At 49.7% G+C, this 24282-nt stretch overlaps 10 protein-coding genes across 10 annotated transcripts; 6 read left to right on the forward strand and 4 right to left on the reverse strand.

The window, feature by feature from the left end:
* Positions 1–1115: 1115 nt before the first annotated feature.
* Positions 1116–1762, forward strand: BO87DRAFT_388685 (uncharacterized protein; the record flags this gene model as incomplete). The annotated part of the gene is made up of 3 exons (XM_025624870.1): positions 1116–1150; positions 1191–1239; positions 1358–1762. 3 exons carry the CDS (start codon positions 1116–1118, stop codon positions 1760–1762), a joined length of 489 nt encoding a protein of 162 aa, XP_025477776.1.
* An 800-nt stretch (positions 1763–2562) lies between these two features.
* Positions 2563–4378, forward strand: BO87DRAFT_115042 (uncharacterized protein). Its single transcript, XM_025617908.1, has one exon. The coding sequence runs from the start codon at positions 2885–2887 to the stop codon at positions 4268–4270; it is 1386 nt and encodes a 461-aa protein (XP_025477777.1). The 5' UTR covers positions 2563–2884; the 3' UTR covers positions 4271–4378.
* Positions 4379–5095: 717 nt separating this feature from the next.
* BO87DRAFT_428094 (alpha/beta-hydrolase) lies at positions 5096–6215 on the forward strand (the record flags this gene model as incomplete). The annotated part of the gene is made up of 4 exons (XM_025627437.1): positions 5096–5150; positions 5210–5526; positions 5600–5751; positions 5801–6215. The coding sequence occupies 4 exons, from the start codon at positions 5096–5098 to the stop codon at positions 6213–6215; spliced, it is 939 nt and encodes a 312-aa protein (XP_025477778.1).
* A 493-nt stretch (positions 6216–6708) lies between these two features.
* On the reverse strand, positions 6709–9380 carry BO87DRAFT_460927 (MDR family MFS transporter; the record flags this gene model as incomplete). The annotated part of the gene is made up of 12 exons (XM_025629054.1): positions 6709–6938; positions 7057–7178; positions 7290–7696; positions 7755–7840; positions 7902–7909; positions 7975–8088; positions 8164–8327; positions 8381–8568; positions 8629–8716; positions 8788–8926; positions 8997–9018; positions 9086–9380. The coding sequence occupies 12 exons, from the start codon at positions 9378–9380 to the stop codon at positions 6709–6711; spliced, it is 1863 nt and encodes a 620-aa protein (XP_025477779.1).
* A 446-nt stretch (positions 9381–9826) lies between these two features.
* Positions 9827–13232, reverse strand: BO87DRAFT_115101 (Zn(II)2Cys6 transcription factor). The gene is made up of 7 exons (XM_025617909.1): positions 12965–13232; positions 10869–12894; positions 10696–10777; positions 10515–10622; positions 10268–10423; positions 9924–10203; positions 9827–9843 (listed from the first exon to the last, which is right to left on the reverse strand). Exons 1-6 carry the CDS (start codon positions 13002–13004, stop codon positions 10078–10080), a joined length of 2538 nt encoding a protein of 845 aa, XP_025477780.1. The 5' UTR covers positions 13005–13232; the 3' UTR covers positions 9827–9843; positions 9924–10077.
* Positions 13233–13458: 226 nt separating this feature from the next.
* Positions 13459–15189, forward strand: BO87DRAFT_363643 (carboxylesterase/lipase family protein; the record flags this gene model as incomplete). The annotated part of the gene is made up of 2 exons (XM_025621698.1): positions 13459–13891; positions 13961–15189. The coding sequence occupies 2 exons, from the start codon at positions 13459–13461 to the stop codon at positions 15187–15189; spliced, it is 1662 nt and encodes a 553-aa protein (XP_025477781.1).
* Positions 15190–15798: 609 nt separating this feature from the next.
* Positions 15799–17783, reverse strand: BO87DRAFT_460930 (MFS general substrate transporter; the record flags this gene model as incomplete). The annotated part of the gene is made up of 7 exons (XM_025629055.1): positions 15799–16020; positions 16080–16229; positions 16278–16628; positions 16682–16959; positions 17031–17198; positions 17250–17520; positions 17580–17783. 7 exons carry the CDS (start codon positions 17781–17783, stop codon positions 15799–15801), a joined length of 1644 nt encoding a protein of 547 aa, XP_025477782.1.
* Positions 17784–18236: 453 nt separating this feature from the next.
* Positions 18237–19438, forward strand: BO87DRAFT_460931 (lactonase family protein; the record flags this gene model as incomplete). Its single annotated transcript, XM_025629056.1, has 1 exon — positions 18237–19438. One exon carries the CDS (start codon positions 18237–18239, stop codon positions 19377–19379), a length of 1143 nt encoding a protein of 380 aa, XP_025477783.1. The 3' UTR covers positions 19380–19438.
* A 1934-nt stretch (positions 19439–21372) lies between these two features.
* BO87DRAFT_378543 (uncharacterized protein) lies at positions 21373–21745 on the reverse strand (the record flags this gene model as incomplete). Its single annotated transcript, XM_025623817.1, has 1 exon — positions 21373–21745. A coding segment is annotated over exon 1 (244 nt), but the record flags the coding sequence as incomplete, so codon positions are not given.
* Positions 21746–22822: 1077 nt separating this feature from the next.
* Positions 22823–24220, forward strand: BO87DRAFT_398945 (uncharacterized protein; the record flags this gene model as incomplete). Its single annotated transcript, XM_025625396.1, has 7 exons — positions 22823–22868; positions 22932–23101; positions 23153–23189; positions 23238–23308; positions 23359–23741; positions 23790–23857; positions 23910–24220. The coding sequence occupies 7 exons, from the start codon at positions 22823–22825 to the stop codon at positions 24218–24220; spliced, it is 1086 nt and encodes a 361-aa protein (XP_025477785.1).
* Between the last annotated feature and the right edge of the window lie 62 nt (positions 24221–24282).

The following is a 24282-nucleotide window of genomic DNA, read 5'->3' on the forward strand; positions in this document are numbered from 1 at the left end:
ACAGGTTCACTGCCGTATTGTATCAGTCTGCCCAGAGGACCCGTGTGCAATAATCTGGTTACAAGGTAGGTTACAGGGTAGCTCGTTGGTTGTTCTCCTCTATCTAGCTGTTCTGAGGTGGATGCCGATTTCAATTTCTGGGGTGTATAGAATACATACACATGGAACAGACATACGGAAGTCTCTAGTGATGGGATTTACCGCGCAGACACATCGCGAAGAATAATGACTGACCTATAAGCCGGATACTTCACTATCGGTTTAGCTAATGATGCAACATATGCTTCTGTGGGGCGATGGTGCGATGTGAGGCTCTAGCCTGGGGCAGTTTTCCACGCAGACGAGTTTAAGTAAGCTTAATGCCAGAGATCGCACTGATTGATGAACTGCTTATGAAGCTTACAGACCACGGGCGGCCAATCATGTCAATGGTTCCTGGAACATAACTATTCCTGTACGTATAACTATTACGAGCTGACTAAGGAGGGGGTAAAAAGCACTGACACAGTTTAATGCTATTCGACTCCCATGGCGTAGACAGCGGTTCCAAACTTGGTGTTGGTATGTCAAGGACCACTCCTTATGTAAGGAAACTCGAGAGACAGTCGGATGCTAGCTGCTGCCAGTCTGGGCTGGGTTGCGTTGAAAAGGAACGTACGCGAAGCCTTTGTTGAGCTGTAGCATGATATGGGGAATGGAGCCACCCTGCTATTCAGTACTTTCATTATTGTGACTTATGATTCACCGCAAGATTAGAATCAATATTGCTACCATGGTATCGCCTGTCTGAATCTCAGTCATTCTTTCACCGATTCAGGCCTTTCACAGCCGTAATTCGGATACGGTCGGTCACTACAATCAACCCACATATGGCAACAGCTGGTATAATGCCAGATCCGTACATATCGCTGTACTTTGAGGCAGGGAGCTAGTCCTCAGCAGCAACCGAAATAAATACAGGGATGATACTACCCATATTCATCATGAGCAAGATCAGCTCCATTACAGGCATCAGATTCCCCATCGACGCTCCAGATGGGAACAACAGCCGTGCGAGTCGCTATGGAGATATTCCCGAATAGCCGTGATTATACCTTACCATCCATACCACTCAAATGGCCAACTGTGATGGAAAAATCACCCTTGAAATGTATGTGGTTAGCACTTTCCCATAGATCAACAACATGCAGACTATTACAGCAGAAGCAACGTAGAGCACCAGCCAAAATAAAGCAGGATGTATTTTCGTAGTCTCCAACTCCACAGGTATCATTTCCAGCAAACATGACTTGGTGATTGCATTCAGGGACCAGTATACAGGCGGCTTGATCATGATTCATAACTTTACCACGGACAGGTAGAACGTGATTTTGGGCATGGCCGGGGCTGTGAGAAACTACATTCATTGCGATATATCTCCGCCACGACCTTGCGCCGCGAGCTGGACCTAGCAGTCCTTGCTGGTATATGCATCACAGCCCAGAAGGGGGCAATAGATGTCATGATGCTCCCATATGACATGCTTGATGATTTGGCGGTCTCTGCGTTTCAGTTTACTGGAATACTCAGCATTGGCCTAGCACCCAGGTCTCGGGTCAGGGTGGCATTCACCACCACTCGAGAGACTAAAGTGGCGACAGTTCTTCAAGACAAGAATACGCCTCGACTTCGGCAGCAGTACGATGAGAACCTCTCGATGGAATTTCACGAGACCGAGTGCATCAATATTGGAGCTCTGCAGCGACATAACCCCAGAGACTAAGCCATGATATGCTCCACAGGAGTGGTCTGAAGACCAATATTAGTTACTGGTGCTTTTCCCTATACGGTTTGCCTGTCGAATAACTACCCCGCATGCGATATACATGACTGTATTTACCCAATGTAACGTCACTCATACTGCAACTGAACCGTACGAAAACCTTTGATATAAGGTACGCAAAAGCAACAAACCCAGTGTCTTCCCATCGAACAGAAAACCCGGTCTGATGGAGTGCAGCTCAATGATTCTCGAGGTCGTTACCCACAGACAAATGGCCACAAATGTGAGAAAGCTTCAAATGTCTGCATATCGCTACGGCCCCTCATGGACAAAACCACTGGCCATTGAGTCTTTGGATTGGCTGCATCTTTTAGCACAGGGTTCAACCCTCGGCGTGGCTTGTCCGAAGAGTGGATTCGACCACAGGGAATACGAACTCCAGCCAACTTCTCGACTAGGGGGCACAATCACGAGATAGCTCGATACTTAGGCACCAGGGGCCAGCCAGGCAACATTGGAGGAATTTCGGAACAAGCCGTCGAAGTCTGTTTGATCTAGTGGCATAAACTAGACTCGATTGCGACCGTGAACAGAATCGGGTGTCAAGAGCGAAGACGCTAACAGTTCTCGCCCCCCAGTCCGGTTTGCCACACAAAGAAAGGAATCCGGACGTATCGCGACTTGTCTGAGGCCTAGTAACCCATGTTTACTTGTTCATGAGTGTACAGTAGGATGGGAGAGGATATGGAAGTTTCCAAGGACTGACTAATAACCAGTGAGAACTTAGTATCAGATCCTGCCCTGTTGGACCCTGGTGAAATTATCTCGACGGGGAAGGAAGAAAAAAAAAAAAAGCGTGAGTCTTAGCGCCGGCGCTAAACCCTCCCAAACGGCTCCATTCCGGACCCTTTTTCGAAACCCTGCCAATCAGTTACCCGAGGAGGCAATCCATCAAGATGCAGCAATTTCCACCTGTTCCTACGTGGAGTGATATGAGGCTCGAACCTCGAGGTAATTATAGATAAGCCCTGTTGACCACAATGGACCCTGGACTGCCCTCGTTCGGATTCTCCGTCCTCTCTCCCTTCCTCACCCACCATCCTCAGCGGTTGTCCGTCGGAGATGGCATCCTCACGTTCGTTTTCGGGATTCATCTCCCTTCTGCTTCTGTTCCAACTCTCTTCCTTCGTTTATGCTGCCCCATGGATTGTCACTGCAGACTACCAGGAGGTGGTCACCACAGAAAGGCATTACTATGCTACGTACGCCACCACTCTCATTGAGCAAATCACTCCCACCGTCACTTCCATGCCCGAGGCAGTCTCGACCGCTACCTCCCTCGGCTCCTCGAATTACTACTACTACTACAACGACGACGAGGACGCCGAAAAAGATGTGACTATCATTCAACAACTTTACCCAACAGGCGTCGGGTCAGTGGTTGATGATTACGACTACGATTATGGCTATGGCTATGACGACGACGACGTTTACCACAGTACCAAGTTCGTTGTCAACATGACATATTCGGCGCCCACTGGTTGCTCGTCTCGCTGGACCCAGACAACAGCAGTTGAGGTTGTCCCGCCTACAGAGATCCAGGATCTGCTCCCACGCACGGCTGTTGCTACATCGATCTCGGTCGACTCTGTGAGACCTTTTCAGCCGACGACCTACACTATCGACATTGTCTACGTTGATCCCACGCAGCTTCCCACAAGCTCACTGGAGTCAATGAGCTTGTACAATCGGCCTACCTCATTGTATACTGCTTCTAGCTGTGCCTACACCGGCAGCAGCGGGAACGGGTACTACAGCGGCAGCTCGTACTACGGCTATTACGGCTATGATGACGGTTACAACTGGTTCACGGACGATTACTACATGGGTATCACGCCGCTGGCACTCACCCTCATCTTGACACTTGGCTGGATTGGCCTCTGGTTGATCTTAGGTTTTATTGAGGCGTGGATCCGATTCCGCCGCCTGATGATGGGCTGGCAAACACGTCGCGGTCTCCCTGTCTGCTGGTCACTGACTATTCTCCCCTTCACCCTGTTACTGCTATGCTTTTTCCGGAAGGGTTATCGGGCTCGCTCTGATGCAGATGGAGATGTCCTTCGCAAGCGGTGGAAGGCAATGGGGTTCTGGACCAAATTGCGTCTCTTCTTCGTCTGGGGATTTCGGTACAAGTACCCGCCGGTACTCGGTCCTGCACCCGCCCGGGTCAAGACCAGCAAGCAGCCAGCAAAGAATCCTGGTCCTCGACTGTTGGAGCCCAGTCCCTCGCCCAGCGTGGCGCCACAATCGCGACCGGGATCAGCCTCTGCATCCACCGCTGCTGCTGCTGCTACTGCTCCGGCTTCTACTCCGGCTGATCCCGAAATGGCGATGATTTCTTCCCCCCAAGTCACACACCCACAAGAAACCACTGTGCCACCAATGACGACTACTGCCCCGGAAGCGCCACCTCGTCGCCAGGATGATGAGATTGATCGCGCGAACTAATACCTCAAGTCGTGTTCAATATGCTCATGGTCCTAGTCTGATACCCTGAAAGCCACTCTTTCTTATACTATCATCCATCATGTCACAGTGAAACCCTCATGCTATGTCGGACGATTTAATGTATTCCTTAATAAACTAATGTATTTACTAAGTCCTACCGTTTCGCCCAGCTGACGGTGTCCGGAGTAACACCAGTCAATATGTATCTAATAAAATCTATCTACCAAGAATACCGAACGAACTAGTTTGAAGAAGACGATATGACCAGTGACTGGCTATTTTCTGTGGCATGCCCAGGGAAGGATCGGCCATTGACATCATGACTTCTCCTGTATATGGTGAGGAAGAAGGGTAGTTGGGTTGATGAAAGGTTTTCCGAGGTATGGCGAACATCAATCGGTTGTCCAAAGTCGTGCCGCTATCCATGACTGCCGAGCCCGGTCTTGCGGTTGAACCAGAAGAGCACTAATGAAGGCGAGGGTTATTTTATTTCGAACTTTCCGAATTTTTCTTTTCTTGTTATCTTTCCTTTCACCCTTGAATGGAGGAGAACGGACCGCCCTACTTTCTGAACGGACATCTTAAGCTCTGTTGAGTAGGGTGGCTCGAGCGATATGGACTCCATCCAGCTCTTCGCCGTTGACATGGCCGCGACCGTCGGAGCTTTTTGGCGAGCATCGCCTATGTAGGCGACATTCGCGACGCCCTCCGGTAATTCTCATGGCTTATTCGCCCCGGATCCCCACAAACATATTTATAAGGCCCATGCTAGGTACATCAAGCAAATAACCCAAATTTAGCTTTCTTGAGGCCAGGTTACCCAAAATGACTGTTATCGACAAACCAGACGAAGTCTATCCCCCGATCCCCGTATACGGTGGTGAGTCGACCTGGTAATTAAGATCTAATGGGTGAGCATGCTTACATTCATTTGCACAGGCCGATGGACTCCGCCAAAGCGCCTTCTGGACTGCTACAACCACATGTGGATTGACACAGACGTGTGGGAGCTTCCAGAAAATGTTACCTATGAGCTCTACAGCCAACCAACGCGCGGTCCCGGAGCCCAGGGCTCCTATCTGGTCGTCCTACCACCCGGCTACAATGACTTAGATGTAAACGGAGAACGATACCCCGTACTCTACTGGCTACATGGGGGCTTTTCATGCTCCCGCCATGCGCTGTGGTCACTCCAATTTTATGCACGCAAAATGGAGCTGGGCACTATGCCCAAGGTGATTTTGGTCGCACCACAGGTGCGTATGGATGTGGCATAATAAGAGGAGAAGTGATCATTGTTATCTACGGATCTGCTGACACCATTCATAGGCGTTGCCAAAAGGTCGCTGGATCAACAGTTACGACGGCAGCCGCCGCCTTGGGGACATCATGCGCCACGATCTCGTCACAGGCATTGATGAGCGGTACAGGACCATTAGACATCCATCAGCGCGTTGGCTGGAGGGTCACTCAGCAGGCGGGTAGGTGGCCAAACACCCGTAGAGTGTCGTTTTACTAAGTGTTAACTAGTTATGGTGCCTTCAACCTTGGTCTCAAGTATCCCGATGTTTTCGGAGGCGCCTTGTCGTCACTTGCTGGCTCATTCAGAACCGAATTAGCCAAGGAGGGCCTTGAGGTTACTTACGACACCTACAACGGCTCGCAGGAATTTTTCACCTCTAATCATGCCCTCACGCTTCTGAAGGGAATCCTCCCTCAGGTCCATCGCGACAAGCCGGAGCTGCGGTTGCTCATTGGCGGCGAGGATATTAGACTACGCGAAGCACATGAGCACATGTGGACCAGCTTGGACGCTCTGGGCGTGCCTTACACGAAAGCTATTGTCCCGGGAGCTCCCCACACAGCAGAGCATGTCCTGGGGGGCCTGAACAACGATGGACTCCAATTTTGGTGGAACGCACGGGCAAAGGTTGTTGACGCCTGAGAGTGGGGCGTGCTGGGGCACTCCCATTTGAAGTAGTACTAGTACCTCAGTCTAGAAATTCTACTACCTCATCATCAATAAGCTCTTATATATAGCCCATAATGGATGAAGTATGTGATGGGATACAGCTTTGCCTTCGTATGCCACCCGAATAGGGATTCGACCTGTCCATGACGCGGCGGAAAATAATTTTTCTATTGGGCTTCGCACAATCAATTCACATCGTCAGAGATAGCCGCATCAACCTTCCTGTAATTTGAATAGTTTATGAACCGTTCGGGATAGAAGAGCAGAATATTTTTTCTATGGTCGCTACAAGGCAACAGGTATAGAATACCTCTTCGCCGTGCAGATAGTAGACTAAATTGGTTCAGAACGTGCCTCAATTTGACATATAATACTGAAGAAACCCAACTATCAATCTATTCCAGATATTCCAGTGTAACAGCGTCTTAGATAGAATACTATTCGCCAGCATAGTTCCGTATTAACTTTAAACCTTGTTCTCGACTTGCTGTCGAGCTTCAGCAGTTGCTGGTTCTGCATGGTGGTTGCTGCCCGCCCTCTTGTTCCTTTTTTGCTCCAGCCAAGCTCTAGCAGCCTCCTTTTGCTGTTGATCATCGTCTCTCTTCAATGAGTAGTCCTTGACGAAAAAGACGCAAAGAAAGAATTGAATGCCGGCCAGGGCAGTCATCATGTAATATGTGACCTGCACTCCGTGCGCTGTCGCAATCATTTAGTCAATGAGTCGTTACGCCAAGTAAAAGAGGGGGGCATATCATTGGTTGGGATGTAAACAGATAAGGTAAATAAAGCAAAGTAGTGGCAAGGGACAACTCACCGTACGCATTCAGTGCTTCCGATTTTTGTGCCGCGGATAGTGACATGGATGCTATTTTTGTAGGATCGGCGATGATTTCGGAAATGATCGATCGCGGAAAGTCGATTCCCTCGAGCTTCGTCCTATCGTTTTCCGTCAAGAAAACTTCCTTGGGAGCCAAGTGATACAAGATAAGGAAAATCATAAAAGCAAGGCAGTAATGGTTGGTTGAATGTAAATGCATTTTCGCTCACCGGACAATGTTGTTGACAATAGCCGAACTGGCCGCTACAGCCAAAGTCGAGCCCATCATTCGTAGATAATTACGAGCGCCAGTGATAACTGCCATCTCTTCCCTCTTGACCGCAGCTTGAATGGCAACCAGAGTCGTCTGAAGTGTCTGCCCACTGCCGAGCCCCGTCAGTAGCTGGAAGATCACGAGGACCGCTGCTGACGTTGATGGAGTGACCATTGTAAACAACCCCGACGCAATTGTCCAAAGAGCATAACCGACAATGAGGTTGATTCGATAACATGAGTACTTCGAAACCAGGAAGCCCGAAGAAAATGATGTGACAATCTGCGAGAGGATTAGTGGAAGAATCAGGATACCCGATCGTAGCGCGGAGTCGCCCCGGGCGACTTGATAAAACTGGGGCAGCTGAAGGGGGTTGTTAGTCTGAGTTGCAAATATAGAAGAAGGCCTGGGGAGTTCCAACATAGTAGAGGTTAACAAAAGTCATGAATCCGGTGAGGAAAGATGTCAGGATGCAGATAGAGACGTGCGAATTCTTGAACATATGCACTAAGAAGAGATCAGCTGTGAAAGAACGGCTGACTACGGTAAAGAGGTGGTTGAGACTAACGTGGAATCCTGCAATGGAAAAGTTAATGTTACACGCAATAAATGATCATTTTTGTTAACCAAAGTACACTTACAAGGGCAACCTGGCCACCCTAAATTCGACAAAGAGAAAGACTCCAACGAGCGCTACACCGAGTAACAGGGGTGCTAGAACAGCTGCCGAGGTCCAAGGATACTGTGTGCCAGCCCTGATAGATTGCGAATGGTTATTATACCCCGGGAGAAATCATGCTGCAGGTGGGTGGAAGAACTCTTGGACATACCATGAGATGGGAAGCAGGATGGCAATTGACGCAGAGAAACTAATCAAGCATCCCCAGCCATCAATCTGCTTGATCTTCTCTAATGCACGGCCTTCGACCTTCCGAAGGGGTAGCGCAAAGGCAACGACGACCATAGCAACCCCGGATAGGGGTACACTGATGTACTGGTAACGCTTAGCTATAGCCATTTAGGTCAGGTATACCGGAGAGGACGTACAAAACACCACCTCCAGGAAACCTTCTCGGTGAAGAGACCACCAATCAATGGGCCTAACGCAGTTCCGGCTGCCACAACTATACCAATAATTCCTTGATATTTCCCCCTGTCCTGAAGGGACACAACATCAGATACGACAATACTAACCACAGTAACAATACCTCCACCACCGATTCCCGCCACCGCCCCTAAGTGTAAACGGCATTAGCGTGGAGAGCAGCGAGATCAATTTAGTGACGATTACTCACGCGCTATGATCAGCATAATCATGCCCCTCGAGACACCCGAGATGACACTTCCCACCAGAAAAAGAAAGAGCGAGCCCAAAAGGATGAACTAAAGTTATGAGCCCAGTCAAATGATGCATAATAGACAGGACTGCTGAGTCGTCGGATTGGGAGACTTACCTTCCGGCCAAAGATGTCCGTCAACCGGCCATATAGCGGTTGACATGCCGTGCAAGTTAGAAGGTAGGCAGTACCCACCCAGGAGACAATATCGGCTTGATGGAATACAGCACCAAGGGTAGGCAGGGCAGTGGCAATGCTTGGGGTGTGTGTTCAAGTTAGGGCGGAAAAACCAATACCCGGATATCGGAGAGATGTAATAAACGTACATAGTCTGGTTGAGCATCGAGCCTGTGAGAATTTTGTATAAGTCAAATGAGCTCGCCAGTATTTCTAGGTCGAAGAGGTATCTTCTCACATAACATAGCTATTGATAGACCCGAGAAGACCACAAGTAACTGCTTCATGGGCAGTAAGTTTGTCTGCGTCTGAAGCTCTTTGCCTGGCCCACCTGTCATCGCACGCCGGCCCTGAATGTGGTCGTCATCACCGGCATGTTTTTCGTCTGCAGAGCTCTTATTGTGTGTGGACACAACAGGGCCAAGCACGACATTCACAGCATAGCCCGTAGTTAACAGATGAGGATGGATTCCAGGGCTGTCACAATTGCCTGGAGCGGCTATCACCGTAGTTGACTTCCGGTCGCTTGCCATAGTTCTAAGGGGAACGGCTTTCTCGTGATCACCCTACAGCACATTTCCCTCTGCAAGCTAGCCTTAGTAGAAAGTAATTATATAAACACTACTTCTCGCAGTAGTGGAACCCAAGGGGGCTACGAGTGAGCTTCATTGCAGATTCACCGTTTAATCTGACAGAGGACCAGAGGCGACCGTCGCCAACTGACGTTCAAGGTTAATTTCATTCCGGGTCCAATGCAAACTTTGCCCCTTAGTTACCGAGCCTCTACCTGCCTATAGATGTCAAGTAGCATTCAGAGGATGATCGTTTTTCAGATGGCCTGATTCCACTCTGGTCAGGCGCAAAAGTCCATGCGCACAGCGCCGGTTGTAGCAATCATTACTCTTCATAATCGTCCAAAGAAAAACCATGATGCAGGAATTAGCCCGTACCATTTACGAATAATAATGGGAATATGGTAGGAGTTCATTGAGAGACCTAATAATCAGTGGTATTGCAATAGTCAATACTCTAATGGTTACTAAGTGTAACGACGCTCCCTGGAGGGAAATACTGACGTCTAAGGGTGCTTTCCCTCATCACTATAGAAAGCTTACTCAGACAGCTCTGAGATGATGATACATCAATGGTATTCCCTTTGTCAAAATTCTTAATTTGAATGGGATTCAAATTCACAGGCTGCTAGGTTCATGTTTGAATACCGAGTACAGCCTACGTGTCCAATGAATTCAAAAAGAAGGAAGCGTCCGAAGAAATGACGTTTGAATTTCCACAGGGCCCCGTTGCATTGGAATGCGCGAACGAGGAATTAGGAAGCAGTGGATCAAATCGAGATCCCTGCTCATGCCATTAGCTCCTCCTGTGGCCTGTAGTGTAACATATATGAAGGGAGACAACTCACAGTCCCGCGAGGATCCATCCGTTCCCAGGAATTGAATATACTGAGGCTGCTGAAATCAGTCATAGCTGTAACAAGGTTGTTATTTGTTTGCCCAGTGTGCGAGCCTCCCATCCACAGATTGGGCAAGATATCCCACGATGCTTCTGCTGTTTCGGGCTGGACGGACGGAGGCAAATTAGTTTTGATATACAGATATATATATATATAAACGCAACGGGAGAATTTCTTTCAAGTCAGGAGTACCTACAAGTCGGCAAGAATCATCGGCGTCGTACCCGCGAACCCAAGACATAGTGCCAAAGGGGATACAATCAGGCAGAATTTCAGCGAGATTTGCTTCGAGGTGTGTTGCACTCTGATGGATAGTTCGGAGTCTCGGGTTAGCAAAGCCTCCGGCCTTTATAGAGGCACAAGTGGCTTAGACTCACTAGATCAGCTTGCTCGGCTGCTCGTCTGGAGTCCAGCGCCTTTTGACGGCAGAACCAAGGCAAAGAGGCAGTCTGAGAATTTCTATTTTACCCATTAACAGTAGCACACAATTTAACGGTATCTGCACGGGGGGGATAGAGACGACTGGGGCAGATGGAATTGCCTGACTTACGCATCCTCGCTCTCGAAAGTTCCCAAGGCAAGCTCGTGGCATGCTAACATACGGCGCATCTCCTGAAGCTGCGGCATGTAAAATGTCAGATCTCCCGGGCACCTTCTCAGCATCTGACAGCTGACACGAGGGGCAAGACTTACGACCAAGGACACTTGATGGAAGTATCTACTTGTTCTTTGTATGAACCTCAGCATCATGTCGAATTTCTTCTCTAATTCAAGACGCATCCCGCCATCCTTGAGTGTCGGCATCAGGAGCTCCAATTGTACCCGTACAGACAAATAAACCACGTGCGCAATAGTGTGATCAGAGATAGTCAACGGCTGGCGAGGCATTTCCCGGTCCACGAGTTCTAAAACATCCGTGATAGCCTGGGCGTACCGCAAGCAGTTGTGACGGGCCTGGTCAATCCAGCCAGCAGGCGCGGTTGACATGACCGTCGGATCTAGGGACTGGGGATATCCGTGAAGAGCGATGCTGTAAAGCTCTAGGTGGCATTCGTTCCACCAGAGATAAAACATGACAATCTGACCCAAAACAGGCGCATCGTGTTGTCGACGCACCAACTCGGGGGAGAGCTGCAGCCGCGGGGGCAAAGACTCGGACAGGGAGGCCAACTGTGCCAAACACACCGCGAATGGGGAGGAAGCACCCCATGGGGCAAGTGCCGGGCCAATGGCACTAGGTTGGTGATGTGTGCGTCGTTCTTCCTTGTCTTCCGTCAGGGAATGGAAGTAGCGCTTAATTTTCATTCTCACGCTCACAAGTCGCACCCAAAATCCCATGGCCCCAACATTCCGCTGCATTTCTTTTGGGCCGGGGGTCTCTGGCTCGTCTGACTCGAGCGTCGCATAAGGCGTCTCGATGCTCACGTCGTGGCGATAATTAAAGCCGTCACATGGCAGCCGCAATTTGATACGGGACGCAGGGCATTGAATTGTCTCTGGAGCTCCATTGGATATAAAACGGCCAATGGCATAGCAGGCGAAAAACAGGCGCCGGTCGCGTTCACTTTCAACAAAAGAAGAGGTGCCGGGTGAGGGCTCGCGATGAAGACCCAGACTTACTGCGTGGCTATTGGCAATGGATGACCAAAGATGAGATTGGGCAAATCGACCAGCTTGCTGCATGTAGATAGCGAGCAAAAGGGCGACCACAACGTGATTTCGTGAGACCTCGGTCGCTGTTGTGACCCAGTTGGCCGCTTCGGTGGCCCAGCTGATGACCACGTCGTCTGGTTGGGGCGGAGTGGTGAAGCGCGCCCCGACGGCACACAGGGCCAGGACGACCGGGGTACCGAGTGTGCCGTCACGAATAGCCATCAGAGTCTGATCCCTATGCAGAAAGGCATTCGCCCGGTATACATGGACGTGTCGGAAGAAAGCGACAGCAAGACGCTCAATACTATCTTGGCTGGGTAGAATGCTCCTGCAAGGGCCCAGCCTCACGACGGCACCTGCTGCAGCTTGTGGTGGGGATGACTGGCTTCCACAAGGAGCGGAGACAACATCGTCTAGCCTATCAGACGTCTCTGGGGGACTGGTATCGACTGGCCGCATTGCCGGCCGTTGACCATCAGTAGTCTTGGGATGTGTTGTAGACTCTGGTTCTGGTGAGTTAGTGAGGCTGGTGAGGGCTCTTGGACGCGAGAGCTCGGCGGAGTTGCCCAGCTCCGCCGTTTGGAGTCTCCTCATCCAGGACTGCGCCGAGGATGTGAGAGAGTGGGACCCCTGGGGCTCGGGATACTTGCACTCGTGTCCTTGAGCACGGCAGCGGGCGCATATCGGTCGATCTTTGGAGCACTTCGAGCGGGCATAACGACAAGAGAAGCATGCAGACAATCGGGGACCTCCCGTAGCGATGGATTGAGGGCCCTGTGTGTTGCAAGACGGCGTTGAGACACGACAGAAACGTTTGATTGTAGGTTCGGGCCAGCGGCACTCCACCCCAAGATTTCCGCAGTGGATGCACCGCGGCCGGGTCTCGTCGCACTTGACTTTACGGGCACGACAGGTCAAGCAGCCTAGGTGCGAGATTAACTGGGAGATCAGCGGCTGCCTTGGGCATCCTCTATTCTATAGCAAGGAACATACCAGTCTTGGCCCGCTTTCTCTTCTGGGATTCCTCTGGCATGGCTCGAACCGGAGTAACGGAAAAAGGATGCTAGCCCTCGTTTGGTTGCACTAGCGTGAGTAGCGGCAAGCTGACGGGCAGCCAACTCACTTGTTGGTGTACGAGATACAGGCTCCGTATGGGACCTGGTCTGAACGAGAGACAGGCGAGGGATTTCAGCTTGATTACCGCTGCTCGGCCTAGAGAGGGGGAGTGGACGAACAGATGTTGAAACGTGGCAGAGGCGAGCGTCGGCTGATGTTTTATAAGATCCGATCGCGTGCGGGGGAATTAGTCCGGGGGAATCAAAGCTTGGTCTGCTGATTCAGGACCCGCCTCTACGTCCAATCGTCGAGCTCAGTAGACAATCCTACTTTACTCTTATTAGGGGCTGTCTCGATGTGATTTTTGTCGATGAACCGCGCCAGTTTTACTACAACTGCACGTCCTTTAGGTTAAGGATCCAGACATAAACATGACTGCCTCGTTTCCTCCAGTTGCCATTAACGGAGGGCTAATTGAGGGCAAGACAAGTGACGTGGATGCCTCCATCACCCTCTACCTCGGAATCCCCTATGCCGCTCCGCCCACCGGGCCCCGTCGATTCCAGCCCCCACAGCCTGTAATTACATGGGAAGGTATCAAGCAATGCCATAAGATCGGACCCATCTGTCCGCAGGCACCCCCTGACCCCCGCTGGATAAATGTTCTCCAAGGTCATCCGCAATCAGAGGATTGTCTCTATCTTAACGTGTTCCAGCCCGGTGAAGCGCATGAGAAGCCGTATCCCGTGTTCGTCTGGTTCCATGGTGGTGGCTTTCGGGAGGGTGGCAGCGCCGATCCCAATTTCGATGGCACCGGTCTCGCAAAGAAGGGCGTTATTGTTGTTGTCCCTTCCTTTCGACTTTGTAAGTTTAAGCCTGAATAAATTTCGAGAAGGCGAAGTTTCTCGCGATTGCTAACGTTAAACCCATTAGCCATCTTCGGCTATTACGCCCATCCGGAATTAAGCGCTGAGTCTCCGTCAGGCACTTCCGGAATGATGGGAATGCTTGATGCCATCGAGGTGCTTCGCTGGGTGCAGTCCAATATTGCAGCCTTCGGGGGGAATCCAAACCAAGTGACAATAGGAGGGCAGTCGGCAGGTAATGCCATGTGTCACACCCTGCTTGTGTCGCCTCTGGCGAAGAGCCTCCTTCATGGTGTCATCTTGCAGTCCGGGCCTCGGTCATTCCAGGAGCCAGCCGTGGCTAATGGCCCCATGTCGTATCGTACCCTACAGCAGGCCGAGGATGATGGCGTGCACCTCCTCAAGGAGCTGGGGTTGCAGTCAATCGAAGAGCTCCGGGAGTTCAATGACATAGACAAGCTGTGCGAGTTGTCCACCCGAAGAGATCCTCGCTGCTGGGGTCCCCCGCCACTATTTCGGTTGACCCTCGATGGATATGTCATCCCAAAGCCCTGGCACCAGATCTTCGCAGAGGGTCCGGCTAATGACGTTCCAATCCTGGCTGGCATGAACAGTGAAGAGGGCGGCACCTACAACGAGCCTCGCTTCACGTACGAGGACTTCGTTGAATGTGTGGAGAGTCGCCTTGGGCCGCATTCGACATACGGTCAAGGTCACTCGAAGTGGGTGAAACGATTCCATCAACTCTACGCGCCCACAGATCACGAAACAGGGAAGGGTCCTCTGGACGCATGGAACAGTGCTGCTCGAGATAACACGCGCAACAATATCACGCTCTGGGCCCAGGAGTATCATCAGAAAACGGTCTCGCCCGTGTACGGGTACTACTTCACCCATCCCATCCCCCCCTGGAACAACTGGCAACCTGATTATTCGCAGCCAAAGGTTCCTGGATTTACAAACCAGAAAGGTCCTGTTACGGGTGCGTACCATGGTGCAGAATTTGCTTATACATTCAACAGCCTCACTACTAATAACCTCCGGCCCTGGAGCAATACCGATCGCCTTGTTGGCGATAAAGTGTCTACGCTTTGGGCCAACTTCGTCAGATGTGGCAATCCCAACGGCCGTCCGGGGGAGAATGAGAGTCCGGAAGGCGTTGCTTCCTGGCCAAACCTCATTGAACACCCCCACACTTTGTTGGAGCTAGGTGGGGAGTGGCAGACAATACGAACCACGGAACCGGAAAAGGAGGAGTTCTGGACAAGCTATGTTAGATCCCAGAAGGCTTGGTAGACGCAGTTATCTGCGAACCATATAAACCTAGTGCACGCGAGGCTCATTACCGAGCCCGGAAAGACATATTTGCCAATATGATTACTCAAATCGATACTTCCAACTAATCCCCTCATAAGATGTCACTCGCAGTTTTCCGAACATACAACGTTACCAACTTCCCGGGCTGATCGAATGCTCACACCTAATTGATTGAGAGTATAAAACTACCGGCACGAAATGCATTCGTCCCAAAACACAGGTGACATCATTGCATGTACTATGGATTTCATACATATGTGAAGCAACACTAATATAGAAGCCCTACATAAACGAATGAGTGTTAGGCCCTAACATCAAAAAGTGTGATACGCTTCGCTCCAGCACAAACCATCAAATATATCACAATCGCATCACTCTATTAGATCATAGATACGTGAGTCTATCGAGTGCGATATGGAATGTCCGACTCGGACTTCTCGACATATGCCAAGCTCACTACTGTAAACTCTAATGCGGAGAATCACAACTATACTTCGTTCTTATCCCCGAGTAACCAATCTCCCATCAACAATAACTCTCCTTGACAACCTACTATTTATTTGGGAGTCCGCTGCTGCCCATCTTTACCTACAGAGCATTTTCGACATGCTGAAAGTCCTTCTCTTTACTACTCACAACAATGCCCGGGCCATTGTTATCATCATCAAAAACATCAATCCTTGCCGTCCGCCACTGACGAGGATGTAGTCCGGATTCCTCAAAAAGATAATCAATTTCACGGAAGGTTCGATCTTTGGTTTCGGGAAGACGGAAGATGCACCAGATCCAAATCAAAGCGTTCGTACCGGCCTTTTTCACCCATGTCAGCAGGAATTAGCAGGAAAACGATCAGGGTTAAGGATACTGACAAACATAAAGGCCGTCTTAGCGCCAAGGTTCCAGGACCCGCCGGTCAGCATCTTTGGCAGTAGAACATTTGAAATAAGACTGGAGACATTGAAGGCAACCCGGGCGAGGGAGACCATTTTAGCTCGGAGTTTGCTAGACGGCACTTCACCCTGTTTTGTGTCACTACTCGTCCCAAAATTAATATCCGCATGTCTTACGATGATCGTGTATGAAGACGGAGCGACGGTCGAAATATATATGACAGTGGACACGAGAAGAAGCGAGCCAACTGTATTAGAAACAGCCGTGCTTTGCTTGACGCACCCAAGAACCCCAATGGCAACCAAGAACACGTCACTTAGAATGAGGCCTGTGGTGAAGATAGTTGCACGCCCAAATTTAGTCATCAGCCAAATGCAGAACAGACCAAATGTGAGGTACTGGGAGTTGAGAATCAAATTCAAATCGAAGGCGCCCTGCTCCGAAAGGCCTGCCTGCTCCAAAAACTGGACCGTCTGTACATTGATACCATTGCCGCCCCAAGTCTGGGCTATCTGAACTATACAGACCTTCTGATTGTGAATATCCCTTGAGGTAAATCAGCATACCGATCGCCACTTACAATTTCTGTCCGCCATCGATTCTTGCCCCGGAAGCACTCGGCGTAGCTACTGGACTCTTTAATTTGGATCTCCATCTTGTTGGTATAGTCAATAAGCGCGATGGACTGCTCAATCTCCTCGTCCGTTATATCCTTTTGCCGGATGCGGCGCAGGGTCGCACGAGCGTCCTCATAGCGACCTTTGCGAACTAGATAGTAGGGAGATTCCGGGGCCAAAAGAAAGCAGATGAGCAGGGGAACGGGCCACACGAACTGAACAAGGAAGGGCACACGCCAGGCTGGGTTAACTCTGTGTCACTGGAAGCTAAAAATAACTTAATGGGTGGATGGTAAGGTAGGGATTACTTACCCCACTGGCCGATCAAATTCAAGCAGCCTCTATTGACCAGTGAGCCAATAAAGAAGCCAAGGCCCCAACAGATGCCTATCCACGCCGTGACGAAAGGGCGAAGACAAGTTGGGACCATCTCGGAAGAGTAGGCAATGCAACCTGTTTGAAAGGCGCCCCACGGGATCCCTGACTTGGCCGTTAGTCTCTTTGCAGCGGAGTCGTCGGATCAGGAATTACCGCAGAGAACCATGGCAGCTACCATCATCCCCAGGTTTTGTGCAAAGGCAAAAAGGAAGAGGCTGCCGGTAAGCCAGACCATCATGCCGCTGAGGATTGGCTTCCACCCAAGCCGGTCTGCCAAAATACCAGCTATGGCAAGACCAATCAGCTCGCCCACAGCCATTGCTTGCTGGATTCCTGTTTGCCACTTTGCTGATATCTCAAGGACGTCATTGTCCACGGTGCCAAATCTTTCTTTGAACTGGGTCTGACCGTAGAAAGAAGTAGTCTTGTTCCGGGTCAGTAATCCACTTAGTACGGCCTTGCTCGCACTGTAACCGAACTTACTGAAGTCGCATCAGCAGACTGCATGGTAAGGGTAAACGAAAAGATGCACGCCCAGAAGACGGCTTTTCGGTACTTGAATATCGCTTTCCACCAGGTGAGGGCATGGTCAGCGGCATTGGCAGCATGCGCACGCTCTAGCAATATTGCTTCATTCTGGTCAGGTCTGCTATCCCTCTCAATAGTTGGAGGAGAATTCTTCTCCATGTTCGAGTGAGCTGTTGGATGCGAGGATCGGCAAAGTGGAGATGCGACTAGGGCCATCCCTCTAATGTTCCCCAGATTGCGGGGAATTCGCGGGGTAGTTATAACCCATACTTCCTAATTACCGCTGAAGGATGTACCCGGTAGCTTGACGTAGCTGGCGGGATATGATGCCTGTAGGCACACCCAGACTATTGCCCATGTGTCTTTCTTCCATGAACGTGCCGCCAGGTGAGGCTCGCTAAAGGCCTGAGTGTGCGGCGAGCTCTTCCGGTAGCCGACACTAGCAAAGGCATCCCTCGCTTGTCTCGCCTACCCTGAATAGTCGTTATGTAAGGTGCCGATCGTAGTTTCCAGAAATAATATGAAGGTGATGAATCTTATTTGGTAAGTCAGAAATCAATTTCACCTGCGTAACGCTGTCCGGGGCTGTTGGACTTCCGAAAAATGGACACTATGTCTTCAACGACCACGACCTATGTGTACGTCGGCAGCTTCGTGATGCCTCAACCGGGAAAGCATGAAGGCCTACATGTTTTCCGACTTGACAATGACACGGGAGCCCTTACATTCGTGGCATCGTACGTCCCTGGGCTGAACGTTGGCAGTTTCGCCATTGACTACAAACGTGGCATGCTGTACCTCACGGACGAAGTACCAAATGGTGGCCAGATCTATGTCTTCTCAATGGACCCATCAACAGGCGGCTTGACCGAGCGAGGTCACTGGCCCAGCTATGGCACCCAACCATCTGGCATAGCCCTCGCCAATTCCGAGGATATGGTTATTGTTTCCCATTTCACGAGCCGGACCAGTATCACCACTATCGCCGGTGATGGCCAGTCAGGGTATCGCATTGAGCGCCGTTACGATGATGCCACAACAGTCCTATTTACTCTCGATGACACCGGTTGCTCGGATCAGCCTTCCCATGTCCACGTCCACGCTGCCTCGGGCCATCAGAGCAAGCCCTCATGCCTGCACTCTGTCTCACTATCACCTGATGGTTCCTTTCTCATCGAGTGCGACATGGAAAAAGACCAGCTCATCACGATGACAATTAATTATGCCTCACATTCACTACGCCTGCAGGCTATTCGGGACGTCCAGCAAGGCAGTGGCCCACGTTACTCAGCCTTCCACCCCACGCTGCCCATATTCTACGTCAATTATGAGTACCGCCCAATAATTGAGGTATTCATTTACAGTTTGGGCGGTGACTATGAATCTTTAGGGACAGTGGATGTTCTTCCAGAGAACCTAAACGGGGGACCCGGTGTGTTGTTGTCGGATCTCCGTGTCCACCCGACCGGAAGATATGTCTACACACTCGTTCGCGGTCATAACGTTGTCAGTGCTTTTGCCGTACACGAGGTGTCCGGTCGCCTACGCCGCATTCAGACTGCCCCTATCGATGGGATCTCGCCCAAGGGTTGCACATTTAGTCCCGACGGTCGATTCTTCTACATCGCGGTTTCTGTGAGCAACCAAGTGCAGGTCTGGACGATTGATGATAACGGGCTACTTGCACCGACCCAAGCGACTACGACTGTTCCTCGGCCCAGCGCCATTACGATGGTAGATTTAACACCACCCTGAAGATATAGATTGTGTTCTGGGAACCGCTGAAGATGCTTTATATTGCTTTTTGTGACATGCAACATACACTGCTCACTGCCCGATACGGTTTTCTCGTTGTCTTTATCATGGTGGGAATTAGTTTTCTAAACATATACCAATGTATAGAAGGTGGTATTTCATTGCAAAACTGTACAGAAGATAAGAATTGCGGTGAGACAGAAGGAACGTGCTAGTTTCTTGTAGGATAATTTTGATATTGGATGCCCTACTCCTTATGGTGACAGAAACATATATACTAGAATATAAGCCGACTGAGCTGCCCAAGCACTCAATAGAGAATCGCACGTAAAGAGCAGTAAGTAAAATCTGTGAATTAATAGCTGTGCAGGCTACATAGAAATATAAGGAGGATATAGAAGATAACAAGGGAATGCTACCAGGAGGCAGACAGACACGGCAGATAAATACTTGATTATCTCTGGTGCTATATCATATTAGCTCCCACCCAAACCACGTAACAGTAAAGAAGAAATTTTTGAAAATTAGATCACATAAGAGTCAGAATATACTGACAGCTGAGATTAAGAAGTCTTATGTAAAGGGAAATACAAAAGCGGTAGATAAGTTATTACCCAAAGAGTACACAAATTCCGAAATAAATGCCAAAGATATTCTCTACTAATAGATCAGTAAATTCCCTAAGATTTACTATTGTGCTATGGATAATGCCATCGGTACTGACAGGGCAAGACAGAGACTAGTCGTACATTTTGAGAATATAGAGTAAATTGGTGATGGCGGGACTGTTTAGCCAGCCCAACATCTATGTGGAAGGCAAGACCCGGACGCACAATCCGCAGTATGTGACGCCGGGGGTAATTCGAGACAAGATCTTCCGGGTGCTTTGGTTGGCAGGCTGAGGTGGCTGGTACAATTGGCATTTTACCTCAAGCGGTATTCATACAATCGATTTTCTATGCATTAGGTTGTAACCAGAAGAAGTATTTGTAATCCTTGCATTGAACACTGCTACAGAGTACACTTCTCTGGTTTTATCTTGAAAAGCAAAGATACGGTCAGAACAGCCTCCAGGGAGAAGGGTTTCCCATATAAATGACATTCCATCATCATGGTTCGGCGCTACGACGTGCGGCAACAAAGCGCATCAAGATATAGCTCCGGAGGCTATCTGGTTCATGATGAGCCAAGTTTTATTTTAAAATTTATTTCCCTCTTTTATTTCCTTTTACTTTTCTTCTTCTTCCGTTCGTAACCTATGATCCTGTGCACAGAGTGAACTGTTGCTGCAAAGGCCACTGGCCGCTGATCAAGTTCCGCGTTGATCGCGGTTGAATGATTCCACTTGCGGCCAATTTCAGTTACAGTTAGTTACAATAGAATTGAGTCAACAAATACAGGAGAGGAATAGACATGACAAACATGCCAACCCTACAGGTAGGGGTGGAGTTCTTGTGTGTTAGAAGCTTAGCGAACGTAAGTACATTCCAGACGGACATTATGTGGTGTAATGCAAAGTCCTCCGACCGACCAGAAGACTGGGAAACATGCAAAGTAAGCGGTGCCAGACAAAATTTTGAGGTAATTGAAATACTTAAAGTAACGAACAAGCAATTAAGTGGAATAAAAGTTATGACAGGAATATTGAAGACCCCACTGTCGAGAGGGGCACACTTAAGAACAGTGGCCACCCTATCAATGGTTGTAGTAGACCAGCGGTCAAAGCACTGACAGGAAACAGGGACACAATCTGAAAACCATTTGAATCCTGTTCTTGTCCGGTAAAATCCTTTCTGCCCCTTTATTTTTTCTTTTGCCCTTCCCTCTGGACCCGTGAGGCTGCACCACATGGCAGTCAGGGACTAGCACGGGCGGTGTCAGGGGGGTCTTGGCTGCATTACGGAGGGCAGATCGGAACTACTGATGGTTAGACTTTTTCCTTCGTGCTGGTAGATGCACATGAATCGAGAGCAATAGAAAGCCTTAGTCAATGTTGAAGTACCCAGAAAACATCGGTGACTACACTAAATGCCGTGTGCAGAATGTAAGTTTTGATGATCCACCCCTTGTCCTGAATAGGAGCCTTGACGGGCGAGCTCTCAGCAATAGCCAAGGGATTGGCGACAATTCAAAGTGGAGTGAGCAAAGAGGGAAAGTGGTGGAGAAGCCAAGATAATTTACCGAGCCTGTGATTAGTAGTCTTATCGGCATCTCCGGTGTAGGGTTAGGCGAGGCGTTGGCGGAAATTGCTACTGGCCACCACGGCATCTTCCTGGGAGGCTGGAAGATAGCCAGTCGGAGTATAGTAGTATCACAGAAGCATCACTCTAGAAATTAGTGAGCAATCTGCCCAAGTTACCTTGGGGCTGTATACGACGACAATATGAAAGAGGGAATGAGGGGCGGAATGAGAAAAGAAAAAGATAGGAGCAGTTGAGGGTGTGTGGAGGCCAACAAGGAAAATGTCAGAAACTGCCGCTTCTGACGTAAACTGAATGGAGACTAGTGCTAAAGTCAATTATTTCACAAGCTATGAGCTTATTCAGTATTTGGTACATTCATGTATGCTTTCTCATACTCTCTATAAATATCAAAGGAAAATGCTTCCCGCTTGGGTACCAGAATCTGTTCAAACGATCGTCCATTGCCGAGGCCCAACGAGACCATTGTTTTTAGCAACCAACACGAGTCTCTCGGGGAAAGAGGACCCACTTAAGACCCCTGGACCAGCAGTCGCAATTGGACGCCTCGAAAACCGCCTGCACAAGACTGCCGATCTAGTGTTTCGGGAAATCGGACAAGATCCCCGTCGGGCTGGTACTCGCGAATCATGGCACTTGGAACGTTCTAAAGTGAGCTACCGTAGCAGGCTAATACCGGTCCGTACCCCGAATACCAAATAGTGCCATAGACCCAAGCCCCTCGAAAAAGTCTCTACCGGGTAAAATGGGATGCTAGATAAGGATCTACTTGTTTAGTCAACTTTAGCTCATACAGAACGGGTCATGAGGTTGTTTGGGGTAATTTCAATGAGGATCATTGCTCATGTCCCGTGGATCACGGCATCAAAGCTCACCAACGGGAACCCGTGGTCTAGACTCCATATAAGATGGCAGTTCCCTCCAGTCCAGTCTCGTGGTGACTCCTCCCTAACCTCCCTCCTCTTGGACCCTGTGACCTCTGTACCTGGAGGGGCCTTTTGGCCATTATGCGCCTGCGTGAGATACTAATCGGGATCTCAGTGTCTCTGGTCGCTGGGGCCTCAGCGGCGAATTCCACTCTACCTCAATGCGCGGTATGTTTGGGTGCTATTGGATCGCCCTGCCCCCGGCTAACCCGTACAATAGGTTACCTGTCAGACGCAAGTTCTAGCTGCCAACTCGACCTCATGCGCAACGACCGATACAACATGCCTGTGTAATGATGACGCATTTCAAGATGACATGACGACGTGTGTTACTGCGAAGTGTACAGGCAGAGAACAGCTCCGTATGTCGCAGTGCAGGCTTTGATCTGCTGCCATCTAACAACTTGCAGTCACCAAACGATTAGATAGCCGACAATGCGGAATCCCTGTTCATAAAGGACGCCCCGCCGTGGAGGCCGCTACCATTGTTCCGCTAGTCATCTCAACGCTCCTTTTCTTGAACCGAATCCTCGCGAAGATCATGGGTCTTGGTGGTGGTTGGGGTGCAGACGATGTCACGATTACTATAGCATGGGTGGGTACCACGCTACACGTGCCACGTGTCCTTTACTCATGATGACTATAGGCCCTTGCAGTGGGCATCTTTGGTGTCAATGTTAAGAGTAAGTTTGGTTTGTTGGACACCAGGTGATTGTCTAACCATCCTTTAGTGATTGAATTGGGTTTCGGCAAAAACATGTGGGACATTATCCCAATGGACAATATCACTCTGATATTCAAGGTGGGTGTCTACTCATCAATGCCACAATTATGTTCTAATTGTATTTTTAGTGCTTTCAGGGGTTCGTTGTGATGTACAAGACACAGGTTTCTCTAGCAAAGATTTCAGTGTGTCTGTTCTTGTTGAGAATCTTCCAGTCTAATTTGTTTCGTTATACCACATGGGCGGTCATCGGCCTGAATGCCGCTATTGGGATTACATGGGTCCTTACCGATTCCTTTCGATGCATTCCCGTCCACTTAGCCTGGACGCAGTGGGAAGGGCTCGAAACAGGGAGATGTGTCGACTTCATTGCTGTCACGTTCGCCAACGCTTTTGTTAACATCGCCGTCGATATAATCATGGTGCTCATGCCGGTTTATGAAGTGACCAAGCTCAACTTGACTGCTCGCAAAAAGTTGGGAGTCAGTGTCATGTTCGCCATGGGTCTAGTGTACATATTGTCTCTCTCGCTGTTGCCGTATCTGCTAACCCTCCTCAGATTGACAGCAGTGGCAATCATTCGTGTCGTCGTTTTCTGGTACAACCGTTGGAACACCAACCTCACTGGTTCGTCCCGGGTCCACGCCCCTGACCAATACCTACTAATTCGAAAGTACAGAACAACTCCAACCCATCGTTCATTGGTCGGTCCTGGAGACCCAAATCGCCGTCATGTGCGCCTGTCTGCCCACATTCCGTGCTATGCTCGTGCATCTCTTCCCGAAAGTCCTGGGCAATACCAGCGACCATTCAACCTATGGCAAACGGAACACGCCTAGCGGAGGTGCCGCATTTGGATCTCAGCAGCCATTGAGCAAGAGCCATATTAACAAAACAGTCTCGTACTCTGTCGATTATGGGGGGAAAAAAAAGCCCCAAAGAAGCAGTTTCGTGCAATTGGTGGAATTGGACCCACAGGCTCATCCATAAGCGAGTCGGTTCTAGCCGAAATTATTGCCGATTTTGTAATTTTATCTTCGCTCCACCATCTG

Source organism: Aspergillus neoniger (genome assembly GCF_003184625.1).
Source record: "Aspergillus neoniger CBS 115656 unplaced genomic scaffold BO87scaffold_25, whole genome shotgun sequence".
Classification (NCBI taxonomy): Eukaryota; Fungi; Ascomycota; class Eurotiomycetes; order Eurotiales; family Aspergillaceae; genus Aspergillus; species Aspergillus neoniger.